The 19221-nt window shown below is 45.7% G+C and overlaps 1 protein-coding gene across 1 annotated transcript in view; it reads left to right on the top strand.

Moving 5' to 3' along the window:
* The first annotated feature begins 1496 nt into the window (after nucleotides 1-1496).
* LOC144506549 (scavenger receptor cysteine-rich domain-containing protein DMBT1-like) overlaps nucleotides 1497-19221 on the top strand; it is a 56447-nt gene continuing 38722 nt past the window's right edge. The window contains exons 1-4 of the mRNA XM_078232858.1: nucleotides 1497-1545; nucleotides 2894-3121; nucleotides 15077-15385; nucleotides 16016-16327. Coding sequence (XP_078088984.1) covers nucleotides 1497-1545; nucleotides 2894-3121; nucleotides 15077-15385; nucleotides 16016-16327 — 898 coding nt within the window. The remainder of the gene's footprint in view (nucleotides 1546-2893; nucleotides 3122-15076; nucleotides 15386-16015; nucleotides 16328-19221) is intronic.

Here is a 19221-nt window from a genome sequence, read left to right as displayed (position 1 = left end):
GTCCAGCATGTTTTTGTGAAAGGGGCATCATGTTTAACCAAATAATTAGAGTTCTTTGAAGGAGTAATATGTGCTGTGGATAAAGGGCAGCATGTGGACGTCCAATAATTGGATTTCCAGAAGATATTTGATAAGATCCTCCATCAAAGGTTATTACGGAAAATAAAAGCTCATGGTGTAAACGTTAACATATTAGCATGGATAGAAGATTGGCTGGCTGGCAGACACCAGAGAGCATGCATAAATGGATCTTTGTCTGATTGGCAGGATGTGACAAGCAGAGTCCTGCAGGTGTTTGTGCTGGGCCTCAACTTTTTACAATTTAGATCAGTGAATTAGAGTATTTCTTAAATGGAGAATTACTGCAGAATTCCAGGGTGCAGAGGGATCTAGGTGTTGTAGTGTATGCGTCACAAAAAGTTAGTATGCAGGTACAGCATATAACCAAAAAGGTGAATGGAATGTTATCCTTTATTACGAGAAGAATTGAACATAAAAGTGAGAATATTATTCTTCAGGTTATGCAGGGCACTGATGAGACGCTTCACAAATACTGTATGCAGTTTTGGCCTTCTTATTTAAGGAAGGTTGTAAATGTGTTGGAGGCGATTCAAAGGAGGTTTACTGCATTGATACCTGGAATGAGCAGGTTGTCTTATGAGGAGGGGGTAGACAGGCTGGGCTTGTTTCCACTGGTGTCTTGAATAGTTGAGGGTAACTTGACTGAAGTATGTAAGATCCTGAGCAGTATTGACATGGTGGATATTGAAATGATGTCTCCACTTGTGGGTGAGTCTAGAACCAGGGGACACTATTTTAAAATTCAGAGTTGTCCTTTTAGGACAAAGATTAGGATAATGTTTTTGTCTGAGGGTTGTGTGACTCACAGAGCATTGTGACAGAAAGCAGCCAGCAGAGTTAGCCTGGAAAGCTGTGGGAAGACAATTGTATATATGCCAGCAACCTGAAGAAGGATCCGATAGGGTGCTCAAGGGAAAGAATCAGAGAATCAGAATCAGAGGTTTACAGCATGGAAACAGGCCCTTCAGCCCAACTAGTCCATGCCGCCCTTTTTTAAAAAAAAATGACTAAGCTAGTGTCAATTGCCTTGGCTTGGCCCATATCCCTTGATAGCCATCTTACTTGTCTGAACGCTTTTTGAAAGAAAAATTGTACCTGCCTCTACTACTACTTCTAGCAGCTTGTTCCAGACACTCACCACCCTCAGAAAAAATTGCCCCTCTGTACCCTTTTGTATCTCACCTTAAACCGATGTCCTCTAGTTTTGGACTCGCCTGCCTTTGGGAAAAGATATTGGCTATCTAGCTGATCTAACATGTCCCCTCCGTTCCCAAAAGGCCCAATATACATATGCTTATAGTTACATAATGACTTCCACCTGCAAGCTGACGTTAAATAATTACTAGTGGCTGATTGAAGTCACACTGGAATTGACCAAAAAAAGGAACTGACCTGCATTATACAACAGATTCAACATGAACAAGAGCTACAATGGAAACATCACTGAAGACAAGCATGCAGGTGGTAAAGATGACAAATGGCATGTTGATCTTCATTGCAAGAGGTTTTAAGTACAGGAGCAGGGATGTGTTGTTGCAATTATACAGGGCCTTGGTGAGGCCACACCTAGAGTATTGTGTGCAGTTTTAGTCTCCTTTTCTGAGGAAGATGTTCTTGCTCTTGAGGGAGTGCAGCAAAGGTTTACCAGACGGATTCCGGGGATGGCGGGACTGATAGAGATTGACTAAGTTAGGATTGTTTTTGCTAGAGTGCAGACGACGAAGGGGATCTCAGAGACTTACAAATTTCTAACAGGACTAGACAGGGTAGATGCAGGGAGGATATTCCCAATGGTGGGGGAATTCAAAGGTGGAGAATTGTGTAGCGAAAAAGCTAATGAATGAACATCCCATAGAATTTGATATTGGTGGGTTTGCAGGGGTACTAAGGAGAATTGAAGTAAATTCGGGAGGGCTGTAGCATTACTTTTGGTTGATCCTAAGCAATAGTGAATGAACCTTCAGGTTTCATAAGGTAAAGGAACCCTTACATCTAAGTGAAAAGCTAAACTGAGTTTATAGAGTAAGTCCTGATATGCTGTAGCATTGTTAAGTGTATCTACTTTAAGTCTTTTTGATATATGATAAGGTTTGTTTTTATTTAAAAACATGAAAACTTGTGGTGTAGTTCTGTTGGTTAATTGCTGCCTGTTTATGCTCAGATTTCTTCTTTAAATGTTAACAGTCCCAAATGGGATTGTAATACTTTTAATTGCCAAAATGTTTAGTTCCAGATTAGAGAAACACCATGCCAATGAGGTGTACTGGAACTTTCTGCATTGGGGCTCCTTCCTGCCTCACCCTCAGCTAAATCCTCCAGTTGTTGCATGACTTCTTCCCCCACTCACTAATTTTCCAATCTGGATTCACATTGTTTGATGTGGCCCTGTCATTTGTGGGTGCTCTTGAAGGTACTCTCCCCTCATTCGCTCCCAGCAAACCAAGGGTCAGAGAAAAATAACGAGGTGTGCTCATGGCAAGCACTGATGCTGCCTTTGTAGAGCTCATGTCTTCCCCTCCACTAACAGTAAAACGGAGCCAGAACAAAAAGAAAAATGGATGCACACATTATGGGGCCCAAGAACTGGTCCCAGCGCTTTCCCGACAGAGTCTCCCTCAACAGTTGCCATTGCTGTTTGAGGGCTTCAAATCCAAATTGCTTACCCTGTGACCCTATCGGGGGTCAGGACCCACAACTTGGGAACCGCTGGACTTGAAACTGTGACCTCCTGACCCAGAGCTGAGAATATAGGCATTTAGTATTACATTGGAGAGTGGAAAATGATGAGTTATTTTTGTTTGTTCTGTTCCAGGAGCAGGATTGGTGATGTTGGAAGATGGAGACAATATCTGTGGTGGGAGAGTGGCGATTTTTCACAACTCTGTTTGGGGGACGGTTTGCAGCGATTACTGGGACTTACATGATGCACATGTGGTGTGTCGGCAGCTCAACTGTGGGAGGGCAATTCAGGCTACTACTGGAGCATCGTTTGGGCAGGGCAGTGATCCAATCTGGTTAAATGAAGTGCTCTGTGATGGGAGTGAGTCAAGGCTCGATCAATGCGTTGCGGCACCCTGGGGCAAGCATAACTGTCGGCACAGCGAGGATGCAGGAGTTCAATGTTCAGGTAACAATGTTCTAACCCATTGATAATTAATACTCTCAAGGTACCGCAAGGTACCGCATAGTAGGTTGTTACATAAGGTTAAATCTCACGGGATCCAGGGTGAGGTATCTAAATGGATACAAAATTGGCTTCTTGACAGAAGCCAGAGGGTGGTTGTAAAGAGTTGTTTTTTCAAACTGGAGGCCTGTGACCAGCGGTGTGCCTCAGGGATCAGTGCTGGGTCCACTGTTATTTGTCATTTATATTAATGATTTAGATGAGAATATAGGAGGCATGGTTAGTAAGTTTGCATATGACACCAAGATTGGTGGCATAGTGGACAGTGAAGAAAGTTATCTCCAATTGCAATGGGATCTTGATCAATTGGGCCAGTGGGCTGACAAATGGCAGATGGAGTTTAATTTAGACAAATGCGAGGTGATGCATTTTGGTAGGTTGAACCAGGGCAGGACTTACTCAGTTAATGGTAGGGCGGTGGGGAGAGTTACAGAACAAAGAGATCTAGGGGTACATGTTCATAGCTCCTTGAAAGTGGAGTCACAGGTGGACAGAGTGGTGAAGAAGGCATTCGGCATGCTTGGTTTCATCGGTCAGAACATTGAATACAGGAGTTAGAATGTCTTGTTGAAATTGTACAAGACATTGGTAAGGCCACACTTGGAATACTGTGTGCAATTCTGGTCACCCTATTATAGAAAGGATATTATTAAACTAGAAAGAGTGCAGAAAAGATTTACCAGGATGCTACCAGCACTTGATGGATTGAGTTATAAGGAGAGGCTGGATAGACTGGGACTTTTTCCTCTGGAGCATTGGAGGCTGAGGGGTGACCTTATAGAGGTCTATAAAATAATGAAGGGCATTGATCAGCTAGATAGTTAATATCTTTTCCCAAAGGTAGGGGAGTCTAAAACTAGAGGGCATAGGTTTAAGGTGAGAGGGGAGAGATACAAAAGTGTCCAGAGGGGCAATTTTTTCACACAGAAGATGGTGAGTGTCTGGAACAAGTTGCCAGAGGTAGTAGTAGAGGCAGGTACAATTTTGTCTTTTAAAAAGCATTTAGGTAGTTACATGGGTACGATGGGTATAGAGGGATATGGGCCAAATGCCGGCAATTGGGATTAGCTTAGGGGTTTTTAAAAAAAGGGCGGCATGGGCAAGTTGGGCCGAAGGGCCTGTTTCCATCCTGTACACCTCTATGACTCTATGATATCACAGTCAGATAGTATTGGATAGAATCATATCGAAACTAAGAGGAGTAGGCAGTATGAGGGAACAACTCCAGGTCTGTGGTGAGTTGGTCAAATTTGCCCATTGTGGTACAGAGCCTTACATGCACACAGAATAGAAAAGGTTCACCATTCAATCCCCGCCCAGGGCTGAGTTACCTAATTCCAGCCAGGATAGACTAGGGGCTAGTATTGGGCATTGGTAACTCCTCTGCCTGATATGAGTGGAAATCAACCAAGGTTCCTGCTCCTGATGACTGTCTTGTGACCCTTTGGTTGGAGAGAGAGAGAGAGGGAGAGAAATCAGTCAGGGTTGTGCTGTGATATTGCTTTAACGTACTGCTGAATATATTTTTTAACTCACTTTATGGGATATTGGTATCACTGGCTAGGCCAGCATTTATTACCCATCCCTAGTTGCCCTTGAGAAGGAGGCGGTGAGCTGTCTTCTTGAACCATTGCAGTCCCTGAGGTGTAGGCACACCCACAGTGCTGTTATGGAGGGAGTTCTGGGATTTTGACTCAACGACAGTGAAGGAACAGTGATATATTTCCAAGCTCGGATAGTGAATGACTTGGAGGGGAACCTCCAGGTGGTGGTGTTTGATGCGCGATAAATCACACGGGAGGCTGGATGTACCCGGGAAATAAAGGCTTTTATTACCAACAATAACGGAGCTACTATATACAATATACAATCCCAGACTAAAGGGTCACCAGGCAGAGCAGTGACCTTTATACCTCTCCCGGAAGGTGGAGCCAACTGGAGTGTACCATAGGACTATATTACCAGGTAGAACAGCCCAACCCTTACCCCAACAGTAACATATCTACAGACTCAGTGCTGGCCAAACCATGGCTCAGCACTCCTGGTGGTAACCAACAATGGTTCACCACAGTGTTCCCAGGTGACTGCTGTTCCTGTCCTTCTAGATGCCTGCAGTCATGGATTTCAAAAGTACTGTGTCAGGAGCCTTGATGAGTTGCTGCAGTGCATCTAGATGATACACACAGCTGCCATTTTTTGTCGGTTGTGGAGGGAGTGAATGTTTGTGAAAGGCATACCAATCATGCGGGCTGCTTTGTCCTGGATGGTATTGAGTTTTTTGAGTGCTGTTGGAGCTGCACTCATCCAGGCAAGTGGAGCATATTCCATCACACTCTTGACTTATGCTTTGTAGATGGTGGATAGGCTTTCAGGAGAGAGGAGGTGATTTATTCACCAGTTTTCCTAGCTTCTGACCTGCTCTGTGGCCACCATATGTGAATAGTTTAGTATGTATCATTACAGGAACTGATGCAAGCCAACATGGTACAGCTTTTGGAGCAGGTCAGCAGATAGCATGTGTACAGAACAGATCTCTTGAATCTTGTTATTCTTTAATAAGGAACCTTTCATTTAGTGCACCAATCATTATTACATCATTTGATACATTGTGTTCAGAGCAATAATGTAACATTGTGGCAGCGATGTAGATGTGCATAATGTGTTAGCAGTGGTGTTAGAAATAATAATAGCGATCATAAGTATGACGTTATGGACAATGGGGAAGCCAAAAAAGCCTGGGACAGCACTGAAAATGGCTGGAAGATTTCGGACCAGATTCAAAAGTCACACTCGAGAATCAGTAGTCTGAGAGAGTGAACAATTGAAAGCGGAATTTATTGGAACGATAGTTGACACAGAAAGCAGTTTTATGGTGGCAATGTACAGTAAAATGCAGGTCCAAATCAGGACTGCAAGACTGCAAACCCATTATAGGTCTTGTGTTTTCCCACCAAAAAGACCTTAGTGGGTAGAATTCCCCCTGCGCAAGATGCTAAAAATCCAATACCGCATACACAGAGCTCAGGGGTGGCAGAAGTCCATTAACGTAGCAGACTTGCATTATTTTCCTTGATGAAAAATCGTTAAAGGAAGGGGAAAACTCTGGGAAACAAAAACTTGTAAGCAAGAAATTTGGTCCTAAATCTCCCAGCCCAGGATTGTGTGGCTTTTCCAATTGCCCACAATGTTGTATTTATGGTTGCTGTCACTATTTCAGGCACTACTGCTAACACATTCTGTATGTCCTTATCTCTGCTGCCATGTTACATTATTGCTCTCAACACAATATATCAAACAATTTAACAATGATTGTAATACATTTTGAAACCAAGATAGCAAAATATCCTCCTCTGAATTCAAACGTTCAGGATGCGGGATTTACTGAGCAACGTGCCACGTATATTGTGGTGGCCCGGCATTGGCTGACGGCAGGAATTTTTGGTCCTGCCATTGTCGACAGGAATTTACCCCTCGCCACTAAGCAACCTGTGGCAGGGGTGTGCTGTCGGCGGGACCGGAGGATCCTGCCAGTGTGAAGGGCCAGAAAGTTCTGTCCATGAATTCCAATAATTTGGTGGCACAGTGGTTAGCACTGTTGTCTCACAGCAGCAGGGATCCGGGTTCAATTCCAGCCTCGGGTCACTGTCTGTGTGCAGTTTACAGATTCTCCACCTGTCTGCGAGGGTTTCCTCCGGGTGCTCCGGCTTCCTCCCACACTCCAAAAATGTGTGGGTTAGGTTGAATGGCCATGCTAAATTGCCACTTAGTATCAGGGAGATTAGCAGGGTAAATACGTGGGGTTTACAGGGCCTGGATGGGATGGTTGTCGAGGCTAAATGGCCTCCCTCTGCACTGTAGGAATTCTATGAATCTAACTAGTTCAGTAACATATGGAGGTTTTTTTTTGCAGAACCCAATAAGAAAACAATATAACTAAAGAAAATAAGCAAATTACTACAGATGTTAGAACCTGAAACAAAAGCAGAGAATGCTGGAAAAAAACCACAGGTCTGGCAGCATCTATAGCGAGAGAAAACAGCATTAATGTTTTGAGTCCTTTTGGCTCTTCAGAACTAAAAGAGAGGGAAAATGTGTTGGATTTCTATGGTCTAAGAACAGCTGGGACAGTGAGTGGTTAGTGAGGGCTGGGAGAGATTGCAACAAAGATGCAACGAACTTTAGAACAAGAGACAGGTATCCCAGTGTGGGATTGGGGGACAAGCAGGGGAGGAAGGATTTTTGCATTGAGACAAATAATGCACAGGAAATAAAAAAAATAAAGATTTTGGATTGGCTATTAAAGTCTCCATTGCATCAACACTTCTGGACTGCCACAAACAGACCTGAAAGACCCATTTAAATTCTGGACAAGATCTGCTAAAAGGCAAGGTCAACTTTAGAATCAATTAATTCAAACGGGCTTTTAAACCACAGCCAAAGAAACTATTGATCAGTTTGTCAGCAAATTTTAAGGCAAAGACAAATATTATGATTTTTCAGATGTAGAATTCTCTGAGAGAATCTTAAGTTGGAAGCCACAAAAATCAGTCTCCCGATGGCAGGATGAACTGTAGGAATTTGTTTAAAAGAGGGTTAAGGGCAGGGAAGCCTTTTTGAATGCATTAGCTTGTCATACGTACTCATTGCAGGCTGTTTTACCAGAATTAAGTTCCTACTCCAAAATAAATTCCCTGCCAGCAAGAAATTGGAATGTTCACTTTTATGACAGTATATAAGTGGCCAGCAGCTGGCGCGCTTGGCTACTTTCATGGTTAATGGTTGTTGCTTGTTGTTAACTCTCTTTGGGGAGTTTCTTTAAATGCCAGCCTATGCTTCAAACTAGGAAGTGGCAGCCAAGGATGACCAAAGGAGAGAGAAAGGGAGCCACGCTTGGTGAGGAGGGTGGAGCAATGGGTGGGTAAAGATGGAAGGGATAGTGCAGGCTGTCTGGGGAAGGAGAGTGCAGGATGTTTGGGACCAAGAGAGACATACTATTCCGTTCAAGTGGACTTTCGTAATACTTTTGACTGGTGGAGAGGCTGTCTGGGTAGTGATGGTGGCATCTAAAAGTAGGGCCATGGATGTTGAGGTTTGTGTCCTGAAGATTAAGATCTGGGTATTGGGAGGCAGAGGTTATAGTGATGGTAACAGTGCTGAGGTAGATCTGCTAGGGTGGCAGTGGCAGGCTCTTGTTTGGGTATTGTAGGATTTCATGGGGGCATTTGTAAATAGTCAGGTTAATGATGGCTTTGAGGATGGGAGGAGTTAGGATCAAAATGAGCATCTGCATTGGACAATTCAGGGCTCAGGAGGCAGAGCAGACATAAAAACTTAAAATGTCAAGGATAATGGGATGAGGTCCAAGGCTAACAAGGGAGATAAAGGATAGTGTGGTGCTGGTGAAGGGAGATAGGGGAAACCTGGTTGATGACCGGGAGAGCAGAAGGTGCTAGGCCTTCGTCGAAATGCGCTTAACTAGCAACATAGCAGTCCCATGGTGAAGCCACGACTTTAAGTGAGAGGAGGATTCTCAGTGGTGGAATTTAGTGGCCCAACTAAAGGGGTACCCTAATAATCATTAGTCAATTGTATGAAGACCCATGCTCGGGCGCTTGGGTCATCTCTATGGTCAAACCCCCAAGACAGCATAATATAATCCGTGGGTCTCATTGCAGCGTCATTCCAGCAAGGTCTGGAGCAGTAGTAAAGTTTTGCTGAAAAGCAGTAACGTGTGGATTGAATCAAGGCTGGTGTCAAATAAACACTTGCTGCATAAAAAAAATTCTCCTCTTATGTTTGTGATCTCAGTTCCATTCATTTTGCCTGCAGTTTGTATAGTTTTTGATTTACTTTATTATTGTCACATATATTGCGATACAGACAAAACATACTGTTCCTAGAGTACATAGGGGAGAAGAAAAGGAGAGGGTGCAGAATGTAGCGTTACAGTCATAGCTAAGGTGTAGAGAAAGATCAACTTAATATAAGGTAGGTCCATTCAAAAGTCTGATGACAGCAGGGAAGAAGCTATTTTTGAGTCAGTTGGTATGTGTCCTCAGACTTTTATATCTTTTTCCCGATGGAAGAAGGTGGAAGAGAGTATGCCCAGAGTGCGAGGGGTCCTTGATTATGCCGGCTGCTTTTCTGCAGCAGCTCCTTAACAGGGCCCTAAGCATAACACAAATTTCCAGCTAATAGGCTGGAGGAAGTAGATGTTCGGAGGGAGGATGTACTAGCAGTTTTGAATAAACTGGAGGTGATAAGTCCCCTGGGCCTGATGAAATATATCCTCGGATTCTTTGGGAGGCAAGGGATGAGATTGCAGAGCCTTTGGCTTTGATCTTTGGGTCCTCGCTGTCCACGGGGATGGTGCCAGATGACTGGAGAGCGGCGAATGTTGTTCCTCTGTTTAAGAAAGGGGATAGAAATGACCCTGGTAATTATAGGCCGGTTAGTCTTACTTCGGTGGTTGGTAAGTTGATGGAAAAGGTCCTTAGCGATGGGATTTACGACCATTTAGAAAGATGCGGATTAATCCGGGATAGTCAGCACGGATTCATGAAGAGCAAGTCGTGCCTCACAAATTTGATAGAATTTTTTGAGGAGGTAACTAAGTGTGTTGATGAAGGTAGGGCAGTTGATGTCATATACATAGATTTTAGTAAGGCGTTTGATAAGGTCCCCCATGGTCGGCTTATGATGAAAGTAAGAGGTGTGGGATAGAGGGAAAGTTGGCCGATTGGATAGGTAACTGGCTATCTGATCGAAGTCATGATGTGGAGATGCCGGCGTTGAACTGGGGTAAGCACAGTAAGAAGTCTCACAACACCAGGTTAAAGTCCAACAGGTTTATTTGGTAGCAAATATCATAAGCTTTCGGAGCGCTGCTCCTTCGTCAGATGGAGTGGATGTCTGTTCTCCAACAGTGCACAGAGACACAGAAATCAAGTTACAGAATACTAATTAGAATGCAAATCTCTACAGCCAGCCAGGTCTTAAAGGTACAGACAATGTGGGTGGAGGGAGCATTCAACACAGGTTAAAGAGGTGTGTATTGTCTGCAGACAGAACAGCTAGTAGATTCTGCAAGATCAGGGGGAAAGCTGTGGGGGTTACTGATAATGTGACATAAATCCAACATCCCGGTTTAGGCCGTCCTCATGTGTGCGGAACTTGGCTATCAGTTTCTGCTCAGCGACTCTGCGCTGTCGTGTGTCGTGAAGGCTGCCTTGGAGAACGCTTACCTGAAGATCCAAGGCTGAATGCCCGTGACTGCTGAAGTGTTCCCCCACAGGAAGAGAACAGTCTTGCCTGGTGATTGTCGAGCGGTGTTCATTCATCCGTTGACGCTACAACAATCCGGAACCGTGCCGTAATGGACCTGCTGAATAAAAGTCTGAATTGGGCGCTCCAGCTGCTGAAGAGCGTGTTCAGAGCTTCCAACGGCTCTCTGACTCAGATCGGTGGCGGGAGGGGGGAAGGAGGGAGGTGGGTCAGATAATTCTCTGGTTGGGGGGGGAAGGGGAGTGAGGCCAGCTTGTTGTCTGGTTGGGGCAGGGGGGGAAGGAGAAGGAGGCGGGTCAGATGTATCTCTGGTGGTGGGGGGGGGAGGGCTGATCGTTGTCTGGTGGGGAGGGAGGAGGAGGCGGGTCAGATGTTCCTCTGAGGGTGGGGGGGGGTTGGGGGTGAGTGAGGCCAGACCATTCTCTGGGGGGGGAGGAATGAGTGAGGCCAGATCGTTGTCGGGGGGGTGGGGTGAGTGAGGCCAGACCATTCTCTTGGGGGGGGGGGGGGTGGAATGAGTGAGGCCAGATCGTTGTCTGGGGCGGGAGGGGGAAGGAGGGAGCCCCGATCGCTCACTGGTAGGGGGGGGGGGGGTGCAGATGAATCTCCGGTGGGGGTCAGATGGATCTCTGGTGGGGGGGGGGCAGGGGGGTCCGCTGCCACTCTGCGGGCAATCGGTGGGGGGGAGGGGAGGCAGGGGTGGTGATCAGTCTGGGTAGTGGGGGTGGTAGATAAAGGGGACAGTGATATCTGTGGGTAGTTGGGGGGGTGGATAAGGGGGACAGTGATGTGTGTGTGCACCATCGCTTCCGCTTTTCGCTCCCGGGCCACTTTCTCCGCTTTCCGCGGCCCGGAACGATCTGACACGGGCACACTTTTTCAAATTTTTTTCAAACTGCGCATGCGCAGTTCAGAGCTCCGATCGTTTTGGCCGCGCTAAGCCCCGCCCACAGTGCGAATGGGACTGGAGATGTTTTTTTCAGACTGAGTGTGTATGGGGGCGCCTGAAAGCAGGTTTTCTAAGTCGGATCGGCATTACGCCCAGATTCAGCACTTAGAATGAAAATGGTAAAATCGGGCCCATTGTGAGTTCATTTACTTAGACTCAGCACATAGGAACGTTTATACAAAGGTGAGAAGCTGAAAGCACCAGAGCTGTCACAGGCAAAAGTGAAACTAAAACTGGATCTATGCCACCTTCCTTCCTAGTGATGTCATGCAGCTACCTCTTGAAAGAAGCAGCACAACATCTATGTACTCTGTCCAGACCCCTCATGAATTTGAATACCTCTATCAAATCTCCTCTCAGTCTATCTTTATAACTGAAGTTCCTCATCTCTGGAATAATTCTCGGAAGTGTTTTCTGCACACTCTCTAATGCCTTCACATAATGCCTAAAGTGTGGTGCCCAGAAGTGGATGCGATACTCCAGCTGAGGCCATACTAGTGACTTCTACAATTCAACATAACCTCCTCGCCCTTGTACTGTATGTCCTTATTAATAAAACCCAGGATACAATATGCTTCATTAACTGCGGGGTAGGGGGGAGAGGGTACAGGTCCATGATCAGTCTGGACGGTGGGGGGGGGGGGGAGGGGGTGGGGAGTGATCAGTCGGAGCTGTATTTTGGGCCACGGGCCCCCACAATTGAAGGGAGGGGGGGGTGGCCTCTACAGGCTGCCTGCACTAGGCCTCTGATGTTGCACTGCTAATGCACATGTGCAGCATCAGAGGCCTGCACATGTGCACTACCTCCCTCTGCAGCCTTTCGGGTGCATTAAGCACCTCCTACAGGCTTCTGCAGTGAGCAACAGGCTTGCTCAGAATTTTGCAGGCAGGTGGGGGCCTAAAAACACGCCCAAAAGACAGATCTGAAACTCTGCTTTAAGTTGTTTTAAGTTGGTTCAGCTCTTAGACAGAAAATGATAAACTCGCCCCTAAAGTGTTCATTTAGCACCTCAACTATGCACTTTATCTTGATGTGGGAAGACCTTTGTTAGTCCTAATACGCTTGGCTCCCCTTTCATAACACTGTTTTACTACTTATGAGATTTAAGGATTCTTTTTATGTTGGCCGCCAGTCTCTTTTCAAACTCCCTTTTTGCTTCTTTTATTTGCTTCTTCATCTTTGCTCTGAACCTTCTGTATTAATAATGGGTGAAGTTCCGGGGTGCTTGAATGGTGTGCCTCCATCTTGTTGGTGCCCAATGGCACCTTCCTTACTCCTTTAGGAGCAGACACACCTGCTCAAGGTGCTTTGTCTCCCTCTCATCTAGCCACCATTGCATTGCACCAATGGCTAGAATGTTGGAATGCAGTCCAAACGCATATCAGGGCTGTAACACTGCATTCCGCATGTTCCAGGTCTCCAAGGTGGCTGCCACCCTTTCTAGGGAGGCAGGTGTACTTGTGTGTCTGAGTGTTTGCAGGTGTACTTGTGTGTCCACAGGTGTGCGTGTGTCTGCAGGTATGTGTGTGCATCTACAGGTGTGCTTGTGCGTCTGAGTGTCTGCAGGTGTGTTTGTGCGTCTAAGTGTCTGCAGGTGTGTTTTTTATCTGAGTGTCTCTAGGTGTATTTGTGTATCTGAGTGTCTGCAGGTTTACATCTACGTCAGCGTGTCTGCAGGTGCGCTTCTGTGTCTGCATGTGAAGTGGGGTAATAAGATTAGTGAGATGTTATAAATCAGTCCACATTAAGGCACTGACAGAAGTAGCAGTACGGCGGCACGGTAGCACAGTGGTTAGCACTGCTGCTTCACAGCTCCAGGGACCTGAGTTTGATTCCCGGCTTGGGTCACTGTCTGTGTGGAGTATGCACATTCTCCTCGTGTCTACGTGGGTTTCCTCCGGGTGCTCCGGTTTCCTCCCACAGTCCAAAAGATGTGCGGGTTAGGTTGATTGGCCATGCTAAAAAATTGCCCTTAGTGTCCTGGGATGCGTAGGTTAGAGGGATTAGTGGGTAAATATGTGGGGGTAGGGCCTGGGTGGGATGGTGGTCGGTGCAGACTCGATGGGCCGAATGGCCTCCTCCTGCACTGTAGGGTTTCTATGATTCTATGACTATATGGGGGTAGGGCCTGGGTGGGATTGTGGTCGGTGCAGACTCGATGGGCTGAATGGCCTCTTTCTGTGCTGTAGGGTTTCTAAGAAAAGAGTACTTTCTAAGAAGTAGCAGTATTCAGTTAAATGACTTTAAAATAAGCTAGCAAGAAGCAATTTACTCACATTGGATGCAGTGATTGATTCAGATAAGTGATTATGATCATAAAATATAAATGCTGATATTTTAAATGTATTATTATTGATTTTAAGGAATATTGTTCACTTTGGTCAAAAGCATTTTACCACAATGCATCATGGTAAAAGTCAATAGGGCAAAGTCATATTTCAAGAGAATATTTGAACTTTGAAAATATGCAAGTTTTATCAGTTAAAGTTTCGGATGGGAGAACAATTAGAACACTTAATCACATTTGATCAATAGGATTCATTCACGGTCCAGACGAGTTGGACTGGTGCTCAGACGTGGTGTCACGTGTTTGTCTGGTTAGACAGTGAACTTTATGGGAACCCGTGAGAATGTTAATTTGAACTCTGGGCTGAGCATCTTGGGTTTCTAGGCAACCAGAATATAAGGGTCAGCCAAAATAGGAGTTAGCTTCCGGATTTCACGGACAAATAAAATACCGTCAAGTTGAGGAGTGGAATGCAATTGGCCAGGGGATTTGACAGATATTATTGTTGATTTGTGTATCTTGAAAATGATTGATAAGAGAAATCGTATTTTGATTGTATTGTTGAATAATCGGCGAGGTTTATCATAGAATTCTACAGTGCAGAAGGAGGCCATTCAGCCCTCGAGTCTGCATTGACCACAATCCCACCCGGCCCAATCCCCATAACCCCATGCATTTATCCTAGCTAGTCCCCCTGACTCAAAGGGGCAATTTAGAATGGCCAATCCACCTAACCTGCACATCAGACCACCTGAAGGAAACCCATGCAGACATGGGAGAATGTGCAAATTCCACACAGACAGTGACCCAATCCGGGAATCGAACCCAGATCCCTGGCGCTGTGAGGCAGCAGTGCTAACCACTGTGCCACCGTGCTGCCCATGTCGGAGCCAATTAACCCTCCTGGCAGCCATTGGTTAAATAAAGTAATGTCTTTTTACAGAAATGCTGCCTTTGTGAGTCTTGTATTGTCAGAGTTTTCTTGACAGTACTGGTTACCTGCGGTATCCCACCAACAGTGTGTCTGTAGGTGTGCTTGTGTGTCAACATGCTTCCAGCTGTGCAGTTATGGTTGTGTGATTGTGTGTCTGCTGGCGTGCAGTGCACCATTGGAATCCTTATAGAAGGGTGTTCCCTATAAAAGGGTGCAATGATTGATAGAATGGGCAGATGGAGTTCTGGATAGGCAGTACAGGGTTTTATGAGTGTCTGTGAACTGGTTGTAGTGACAGCTATCTGTATGTTGGGGCATCTTTTCACAATGTAAGCATCATCTTATTCTTTTTCCAGGTCCATTGCCCCCCAGACTGCGAGGAGGTCCTGACTTGTGCTCGGGAAGAGTTGAAATTTATCAGAATTCCTCCTGGGGCACCATTTGCAATCATAACTGGGACATCGTGGACGGTTCGATTGTCTGCAGGCAGCTCAATTGTGGCGTTGCTGTGTCTGTGAACACTAGCTTTGCCCCAGGAGTAGATCCTATCTGGCTGGATAACGTGGAGTGTGTTGGGACTGAGGCCACCATCAGCGAATGCCCAACAGACCAGAGGAATATCAGCAATTGCACGCACATTCAGGATGCTGGAGTTACTTGCTCAGGTTAACATAGAAACATAGAAACCCTACAGTGCAGAAGGAGGCCACTCGGCCCATCGAGTCTGCACCGACCACAATCCCACCCAGGCCCTACCCCCACATATTTTACCCGCTAATCCCTCTAACCTATGCATCTCAGGACTCTAAGGGACAATTTTTAACCTGGCCAATCAACCTAACCTGCACATCTTTGGACTGTGGGAGGAAACCGGAGCACCCGGAGGAAACCCACGCAGACACGAGGAGAATGTGCAAACTCCACACAGACAGTGACCCGAGCCGGGAATCAAACCCGGGACCCTGGAGCTGTGAAGCAGCAGTGCTAACCACTGTGCTACCGTGCCGCCCAGGTTAGCAGTGATGAGGCATGATGCTGAAATGTTTGCAACATTCTGGGTCAGAGGATTCAGGAATGGCCCATGCTCCATCCTCTGGTAGTCTTGAGTTAACTGATGAATCATGAGGCTGAATCGGCTCCTGTAGTTTCTGTGTAACAGGTTCAAGGAGCGAAGCTTCTTCCTTTTCCTGTGTGAAAGTCTCAAAGAGCAGAATGACCTCTTCCTGTTTCTTAATGGATTGAGGGGATTAAAGCCATAGCAGGAGATTGATCCAATCTTGTTTGTTCCTTGACAGGATCTTTCCCTGTCAGACTGACCAATGGGAGTGACATATGCTCAGGGAGAGTGGAGATCCTTTACCAATCCACCTGGGGGACAGTCTGTGATGATGGTTGGGATCTCATCGAGGGAAACATTGTCTGCCAGCAGCTGAACTGTGGGAAGGCTGAGTCGATATCTGGGACTTACCACGGACAGACAGATAGGGAGGTCCTGCTCAGTGGTGTCAGGTGCGATGGAATGGAACGCTCCCTGGATCAATGCATTTCCAATCCCCTCGGTGGTAACCGCAGTTCCCAGTGTAAGCATGCTGGGGTCACCTGCTCAGGTAAGTCAGCAGCTTTCACTACACTAATAATCAAGCAAATCGGTGTTGTGCACATCTCCCATCAACTCCCTTCATCACTCGACCCTGTATTCACTGACCTACATTCGCTTCAGGTTCAAAAGTACCTCAATTTTAAAATTCTCCTAGTTTCTATTCAAATTACCCATGGCTCTTGCTCTTCCTTATCTCTGTAACCTTCTTCAGCCAATAATCCTCAGCTTCATGTTCAAATTCCTCCAGAACTCTTATACCCTTCCTATGTCTGTAATATACTCCAGTTGATTAATTTTTAACCTCAACTTCAAATCTTTCTGAGACCCTCATCTCTTCTCTATTTCCTTATCCTAGGACAAAGCCATGTACTTGATTGGCACCCCTTCTCCAGTTTAAATATTCTGTCCTTCTGCCACCAGTGCACAGTGGTAGCAATGTGTGCCATCTGCTGGTTTCTAAGTCGCCTTTAACAGCACTTTCGAAACCTGCGAGTTCTGTCGCCTGGAAGAAAAAGGCATCAGAAACATGGCAGCATTACCAAGTGTCTGTAGGTGTGCTCATGTGTAGGAGTGCTTGTGTGTCTAGGTGTGCAAATTTGCATGTGTGCCAGTTCAAGTAAATATAAAATCAGACACCCAACTCGAGGGAAAGAGGGCAGTGAAGATTGATAAAATGGGAATTTAGAGTTTTAGATATACCGTTATAGAAGGGGTATTAGAATTATGGAAATGAGGCAATGATTGATTGAGTGGGAGAGTTCTAAAAGGATATTATGGGATGGCTATTAGAGCCAATGAATTCAGTTTGATGACAGCTTTCTGTATGTAGTGGCATCTGGTCACAATGTAAATGTTGTATCGCAGCTTTTTCTAATCCAAAGCCTCTCAGAATATGACAAAGACCTGACTTGTGTTCAGGAATAGTTGAAATTTACAGGAGATCCCCACCCAAGTCGCAAGCCATCCTGACTTGGAAATATATTGGCTGTTCTTGTGGTACTGCTGGGTCACAATCCTGGAATTCACTCCCTAACAGCACTGTGGGTGTGCTTGCACCACATGGACTGCAGCAGTTCAAGAAGGCAGTTCACTAACCACTTCACATGGGTAATTCAGGATGGACAATCAAAGCTGTCCCTGTCCGTGATGATGTGGAGATGCCGGCATTGGACTGGGGTGAACACAGTAAGAGTTTTAACAACACCCAGGTTAAAGTCCAACAGGTTTATTTGGTAGCAAATACCATGTCCGTGCTGCCCATATCCCATGAATAGATAAAAACATCATTGTAGACATCACATCAACTGTTACCTTGGTCTTATCATACCAGATATTACATCTGGAAACTTCTAATTCTGTTGTTCATACAGTCCTCTTTGAATCAGAAAGGTTCTGAGATCAATTTCTACTGCAGAGCATGAACATGAAAAGAGTGGCTGGTTCCTCAGTGCAGTATTGAATAAGAATGAATGTTCAAGGTCCAGACTTTTGGACAAAACATTAAGTTGTTTGCTCTGGTACATGTAAACAAAAACCTGACACAATTTTGTAAAAATCATCCTTGGTGCAATTTCTGGACAATATTTGTCAACAATCAATATCACAAAAAGCAGATTATCTGGTCATTGCTATTTGTAAAAAAAGGTAAAGTTGCCATAGCCCCAGATGACCATAGACTGCTTCACCCTTTGAGGGAGAGAACTGACTGGTGGTGATTTAATCTGAGGGTCACCACACTTCAGGCGAGGGGAAAGGTTGAGAAGGCGGGCTTTCATGAATAACCTTAGCCAGTACAGGAATTGACCCCACACTATTGGCATCACTCTACACCATGAACCTGTTGAAGGCTGAGCTGTAGTCAATAAATAGAGTCTGGCATAGATGTCTTTGTTATCCAGGTGTTCCAGGGTTGAGTGTAGGACCAGGGAAATGGTGTCTGCTGTGGACCTGTTGTGGCAGTAGGCGAACTGCAGTGGATCCAGGCAATCTGAGAGGTTGGAATTGATTCGTGCCATCACTAACCTTTCGAAGCACTTCATAATGATGGATGTCAGAGCCATTGGACGATAGTCATTAAGGCATGCTGCTTGGCCTTTCTTTGGTACTGGGATGAAGGTCATCTTCTTGAAGCAGACAGAGACCTGATTGGTGTAAAGAGAGGTTACAGATGTCTGCGAATACCCCTGCCAGCTGGTCTGCAGGATCTGAGTGCCCGTCCGGGTACCCCATCTGGGCCAGTCGTTTTCCGTGGGTTGACTTTCGGGAAGGCTGCTCTGACGTCTGCGATGGTGACCTCCGATATAGATTCAGCTGAGGCTTCCAGGGTGGAGGCATGCTCTCGCTTACCTCTTGCTCAAAAACGGGTATAGAATGCATTGAGCTCATCGGCGAGGGTGCATTGTTGCCAGCGATTGTACATGCCTTCATCTTGTAGCCTGTTATGTCTTGCACACCTTGCCATAGCCGATGACAGTCTGTGTGGCTAGCTTGGGACTCTATCTTGGTCGTTTGGCAACTTTAATGGATCTCCATAGATCATATATGGATTTCTTGTACACCTCATTGGCTGTAAAGCACTTCGCTATGTCCAGTGAAAGCGTGATTTAAATGCAAGTCTTTTTTTTTCTTTTCTGACCATCACTGGCATTTGTTTCTCATCACCCTAATTGCCCTACAGAAGGAGGCCCACAGTCTTGATCTGCTGGAGTTTTTTTGGTGTAGATATACCAACAGTGCTGTTAGGAAGGGAGTTGACTCAGCAAAGATAAAGGAAAGGCAACATAGTTCCAGATCAAGATAGTGGATGACATGGATGAGAACTTGTATGTTGTGATGTTCCCATAGGTCTGCTGTCCTGCTCGGTGGTAGAAGTTGTGGGTTTGGAAGATGGTGCTACAGGAG

The sequence above is a fragment of the Mustelus asterias genome, chromosome 1, assembly GCF_964213995.1.
Source record: "Mustelus asterias chromosome 1, sMusAst1.hap1.1, whole genome shotgun sequence".
Classification (NCBI taxonomy): domain Eukaryota; kingdom Metazoa; phylum Chordata; class Chondrichthyes; order Carcharhiniformes; family Triakidae; genus Mustelus; species Mustelus asterias.
The sequence above is the reverse complement of the archived record's forward strand: the minus strand, read 5'-3'. Positions and strand labels throughout refer to the sequence as shown.